The 6,245-nt window shown below is 35.1% G+C and overlaps 1 protein-coding gene across 7 annotated transcripts in view; it reads left to right on the top strand.

The window, feature by feature from the left end:
• PRP4K (pre-mRNA processing factor kinase PRP4K) overlaps positions 1 to 6,245 on the top strand; it is a 44,874-nt gene that overhangs the window by 26,253 nt on the left and 12,376 nt on the right. For all 7 annotated transcript variants that reach the window (XM_019668510.1, XM_019668509.1, XM_019668508.1 and 4 more), the window contains exons 7-10: positions 1,852 to 1,925; positions 3,287 to 3,377; positions 4,031 to 4,178; positions 5,981 to 6,118. In XM_019668510.1, the coding sequence (XP_019524055.1) occupies positions 1,852 to 1,925; positions 3,287 to 3,377; positions 4,031 to 4,178; positions 5,981 to 6,118 (451 nt within the window). The remainder of the gene's footprint in view (positions 1 to 1,851; positions 1,926 to 3,286; positions 3,378 to 4,030; positions 4,179 to 5,980; positions 6,119 to 6,245) is intronic.

The raw sequence follows: 6,245 nt of genomic DNA, 5'->3' as shown, positions 1-6,245 counted from the left end.
ATAGGCCTGCAATGCTATGAATTTTCCTCTGAGGAGTGCTTTCGCTGCATCCCATAGATTTTGAGTTGTTGTGTTTTCATTGTCATTTGTCTTGAGATAGCTTTTGATTTCTTCCTTCATCTCACTTTTGACCCAGTCGCTATTTAGTAGCATGTTATTCAGTCTCTATGTATTTGTGTGTTTTCCAGGTTTCTTTTTATAATTGATTTCTAGTTTTATAGCACTGTGGTCAGAGAAGATGCTTGCTATGATTTCAGTCTTCTTAAATTTATTGAGACTGGTTTTGTGCCCTAACATGTGGTCTATCTTGGAAAATGTTCAATGTGCACTTGAGAAGAATGTATATTCTGTTGCTTTGGGGTGAAATGCTCTAAAAATATCAATTAAATCCAGCTGGTCTAAAGTGTCATCTAAGGCCACTGTTTCCGTGTTGATTTTCTGTCTGGAGGATCTGTCCATTGGTGACTGCGGAGTGTTGAAGTCCCCTACTACGATAGTGTTGCTGTTGATCTCTGTCTTTATGTCTATCAAAATCTGTTTTATATATTTAGGAGCTCCTATGTTGGGGGCATAGATGTTTACTAGGGTTATGTCCTCTTGTTGAATTAACTTCTTTGATTTTATATATCTATTTCTTTTACTGTGAACACTCATTCCAATAACATAATAACTCAGACTTTATTTTGAAATTTTCATACACAGTTGTCAGTGTTATTTAAAATATTAATCTACTGAATGCAATTTGTAATTTAATGGTTCTTTTTGCCTTTAGGATGCATTCCAAGGTGTATAGTCTTATATGTGTTTTAAGGTCATTTGAAATAATTCTCCTCTATGGTTACACTGCGGATGTGATAGGTTTAGGTTTATTTTAACTTGCTTTTCATTTTTAATTTCTGGGTTTTTAAAAATTATTAAAACATTTATTTCCTGTGTATGTATTTGTGTTCTGCTTCCACAGGCACACACACAAAAGCATACTATACAAACTCATCTGTATGAAAATATGTTTATTACTTTTTACAGTTGCATACTACTAGTTCAGTGTAATTAACATGCCAGTTTATTTAACCTGTCTTCTCGTGGTGGAACTTAGTGTGCCCAGTTGTTGGCTATTCATTGGAGCATAAGTTATAATAGTATTGTACATTAAATCATTTTTTATGCTTACCACTATGTCTTTCAGATGGTTTCCTAGAAGTGAGATAGCTGGATCTGAAGAGTTAATGAATATATGATTTTGCTATGTATTTCCAAATTCCCCACTGTAATGCTTGTACAATTTTTGCCATCCCACAAGCAATGTCTGAGCGCTTATTTATCCAGAGCCTTGTTAACAGAATTTTGTTGTACTTCGGGATTTTTAGCCAGTCTCATAGAAGAAATATGATATTTCATTGCAATTTTAATTTGCATTCTTTTTTTTCTGGGAACGCTTTAGCTTTTTTTGCCCGTTTTTTTATGGGGTTATTGGACTTATTAGGAGAGAAGTATATATACATCTGTGTCCATTGTGAGGGTATTAACCTTTTGAGATTTAAGTTGCAATTTAGAAATATAATTTTTTTTAAGAGGACCTTTTTCATTTTACTATAGAATCATTGTTTAGCTATTAGCAAATTAACATTGGTGAAATAATTGATATTAGATCTTTCAACTTTATGAAATGCACCCTTTTAATAAAAAGTGGATAGCTTTATATCCACTGTGATTTTAAATTGGGTATTAATAAAAAACTGATGTGCAAGAGGAAGAAAAATTTGAATTGCTTTTGGTAATTGTCCATTGACTTATTTGTGCTTTAATTTGTATCTCTTCATTTTTCAAATATTAATGCTAATTTTCATTAAGGTTCATCTCAGAAGAAGCTTTTGGCACCTGATATGTTTACAGAGTCTGATGATATGTTTGCTGCATATTTTGATGTGAGTAATTTTTTCATAAGCACAACTATTAAACCAAAACGTATATATAACAAATATGTATTTATAGATAGATAGATTGATTGATTGATTGATTGATTTATGTAGATATAGAGATATAAATATATAGAGAGACAGGATAAAGCAAATTAATAAATGTGAACATTTGGGCAGTCTGGGTGAAGGGTATCTGGGAACTCTTTGTACTAGTTTTGCAACTTTCCTAAGTCTGAAATTAAGTAAAATTTAAAATAAGTACAGCAGAACAGTTTGAGAGCTTCATAAAAATGAAACACGGAATGACTCAAACATGTAGTTACTTTTTTGAAAGAACGTTTTTCTTGGATTTACAAACTGTGTGTGTGTGTGGGGGGGGGCTTTTATGTTGTAGGTGATGGAGAACTTAAAGATTTGGAGCCTAATAAAATTTATTGAAGAGTTGGAAATATTATAAGGAGTGGGTTAAGAAATTTTGGTCCGTTAGCCATTTTTATCAGTGCCTTTTCTTGAAAAAGTCTTAAAACTAATCTTCAAAAGTATGAGACCATTTTCATTATAAATTTAAGAGAACATGAAAAATAAGGAAGCTTTGGTGGGAAGTTGGAGGTAGGAAGGAGAAACATATAACAGGGAAATTAAAAGTGGAATATGATAAGCAATCAGTGCCTAGAATTCAGACATTGGTAATTGGCTTAAGTAATGTGTCATACACACACACACACACACTCACGAACAGGAACACCAAAAAAAGAAAGGGTGTTGTTAAGAGGGGATGAAATAATTATTGAGCCATCATTTGTCTGCATGATACTGAATGATCTTCTGGGTACCATAGAGAATGATGTTTAATAAAGATTCTTCAGAAGTATTAGATACTCTTAATTTCCCACATAGACTCAGCTAGTGCAGCCAGTAACATTTTGTGCATTTTTGGGAGGAAAAGCAAGGGGTGGATATGTGGACAAGGCAGTAAAAGGTGAAAATTAGTAGGATAGAGAGTTGGACACTGATTGTTAACTGAGTGCCCATCTGTAATTTTTGTCCTCCTCTATCATTAATTATGGAAACATCAGGTGTAGTTTGAGTTTTTATTTTCATTTATAATGCCCTAGTCATATTCCTAAAAGTTTTTGAAGATACTTCGTTAATTTTTTTCTGAGCATTATTGTGGTACAAGAAACTTTGGCAGTCACATTTCATTCTGTATCACATTTACATGAGTGATAATAAGAGTTTTATTTAATTTGGCATAAAATGCTATCATTAAATTACAGCTGGTTTCGCCCATTTTTGTGTTAAAGGAAGTGCTTTAAATTTCTGCCTGATTAGTTGGTAAACAGGTCATGTTGCCTCCTTAATTTCAGAGTGCTCGTCTTCGGGCTGCTGGCATTGGAAAAGATTTTAAAGAGAATCCCAACCTCAGGGATAACTGGACTGATGCAGAAGGCTATTACCGTAAGCTCACAATTCTTATTGACTTTAAAGTTCATTGTAATATTTTGTAAAAGTATGTTGCTTGATGCACTCACACATTGAAGGACTCTGAAAGTCACATCATGGTACCATCACTTAAAAAGTGTGGCACATCTAGCAGCTGTTGAACCCATGTTGTATTCCAGTAAGTAGCACAGAAACACCACAAATTGAAGCCAGGTAGAGACTTGATGTACACGTTAAATCTATTCAGTTATTTTCAGCTATGAGATAATGTTCCAGAAGGAAGAGGTACATCACTTGCTCTTCTTGATTTGAAACCAAGAAAAACAACATACAGGGAGCTTGGCATACCAGTCATGCCGGACTGCAAGTTGGAAACACTTCAGCAAGCACATTTCGTCCCTATTCAGTGTTAAAATCATCAGCAGTTGACAAGACAGCCGAAACTGTCCTTGTAATGATTGGAAGTGGGCATGCAACTTTAACCACATAATGAAAGAGAGACCAATGAGGCACGGCTTTGATTTTCCATGGTGTCTAGGAAACCAAGCACACAGATTTGACACATTTTTAAGTGATTGCACTGTGTTTCCTACTTTTTTATTTAATCTCATAGTTTTGTTTGGTAATCTATCTGGCCAAAATTCTAATTTTTTAATTTACGTTTTTAGGTGTGAACATAGGTGAAGTACTGGATAAGCGCTACAATGTGTATGGCTACACTGGACAAGGTGTATTCAGTAATGTTGTACGTGCCAGAGATAATGCAAGAGCCAACCAGGAAGTAGCTGTAAAGATCATCAGAAACAATGAGCTCATGTAAGTTCAGGAAAATATGTGATTAAACCTTTAGGAACACAGGTATTCACAAGTGAACATTTTTAAATGCCATTTTAAAATGTAACAATCTGTATAAAACAAGTATTGTAATTTAAAAATGACAGAAGCAGTTCTTTTTGACTCAACTTTTAATTTATAGCCTTGTGTTATATGTGAAGTACTAGAACTATAGGCTGATTTGTATTTAATTCATTTCAGTGCATTTCAGTACCTACTATGTGCACTAATATCAAATTAGACTCCTTTCTTCTACTGCTTGTCTTATGGCCATCTTTTGATGTGAAATCTTAAGCTCAGGACCAGAGGTGAGAAATAAAGGGATCATATTGATTAGCTGTCACTGAGCATATGGTGGCCTACAGAGTGAAAACGGCTTTATCAGATAGTTCTGGGAAATATTTGTATCTTTTCTCTGTTGTGCCTTTTTCCTTTAATAAAGGTAATTGCCATACACATGTTTTTTTTTTTTTCAGATTTTTTTAATTGGGGAATTGGGGGATGGGAACAGCACTGGGGAATTGTGGGAAGAGGAACAGACAAGTTGCTGTCTTTTTGTTCTTCAGTCTAGTTGTGGAGGACATTGCTTCACTGGCCCAAGTTGGCACCATCATTGCGCTCCTCCCGGGTGAGGCCGATCAGTCACCGGCTTCTGGACAGCCTCTCACAGCTGCTGCTGGCTGCTCATGCTGGCTGCTGGCTACACATGGTAGCCCATGGCAACCCACTGCCTCAGTGGTTGCAGCCTATGCTGTCGCCAGCGACTCATGGCAGCCCAGCTCCAGGTTGAGCTGTTGTTCAGCATCTTAGCTGTAGAGGGCAGTGTCACTGGCCCGCATATGTGGGATCCGAACCGGGGCCGCTGGCATCCCAAGCCAGCTGTTAACCAACGCGCCACTCGGCTGGCCCCATACACATGTTTTAACATATAATCTAGACACACTGAGCTGGTGTTAAAGTCAATTTACCATCTGTTTTGAAACGCCAGTAAGGACATGTAGATTTTTATACTGAAGTCTTAAGCTGCCCTAGGCTTAGAACGAGTTGGCAAACTGCAGCCCTTGAGCCACATGCAGCTCTTTGGGTACATACATGTGGCTCTGAAGTAAAATTGAAAATGAAAATAAAAGTATCATAGTTTCATTTATAAAATTTTTAAAGGATGTTCATATAATGGTGATTTCGTTTGTTTTATGGCTTTCAAATAATTTTTAAATTGTTGTGACGGACAGGATTGGCTCTTCTATCTCAAAAGTTCGCCGATCCTTGGTTTAGAAAGTTCTTTTTGTTTTGTTTTGATGATAATCCCAAACCTCTATATTATAAACATTAACTTTTTAAAATGTAGCTTATTGACAAATTATAACTAGAATTTCAGAATATAGTCAAATATTAAAATTTGGTAAGACATTCCTTAGACTCTTAAGGAACCAAGGCTTATATATATAATAAGACTTGAGATAAAAGGTGCAAGATTGATTTCCCTTCACACAAACTTGGTTTGTTCCTCAGTCTTTCTGTTTTGTTGATTGGTTATTTTGGAAATTACCTCCATGAAAACAGTATTTGGTTAAGTATAAAATATTGTGTGAATGATACAGAGACTTGGCATTTCTCAACAGACTTATTATTACTACTTTAAAAAATGCAAACTAACATATCACCTATGATACATCAGACTGGAACTAGCAAATGTATATTTTTTAGTTTTCCTGAATGAAAATAAATATATACGTAAATTCTGAATGTATTTCATTTTGACCTAATTTTCTTTTTCGTTTCAGGCAAAAAACTGGTTTAAAAGAACTAGAATTCTTGAAAAAACTTAATGATGCTGATCCTGATGACAAATTTCATTGTTTGCGGCTCTTCAGACACTTTTATCACAAACAACATCTCTGCCTCGTATTTGAGCCTCTCAGGTACAGTGTCAAAACCTGTGTACTTAGGTAAACACCTAAGCACAACAGATTTTCTGAGGTTTTTTTTGTTTGTTCTTTTTCCATTTAGCTCTGATTCTTGTTTTAACTTTTGGATAAGAACTGACTT

Source organism: Hipposideros armiger, unplaced genomic scaffold, assembly GCF_001890085.2.
Source record: "Hipposideros armiger isolate ML-2016 unplaced genomic scaffold, ASM189008v1 scaffold_529, whole genome shotgun sequence".
NCBI classification, from domain to species: domain Eukaryota; kingdom Metazoa; phylum Chordata; class Mammalia; order Chiroptera; family Hipposideridae; genus Hipposideros; species Hipposideros armiger.
The sequence above is the reverse complement of the archived record's forward strand: the minus strand, read 5'-3'. Positions and strand labels throughout refer to the sequence as shown.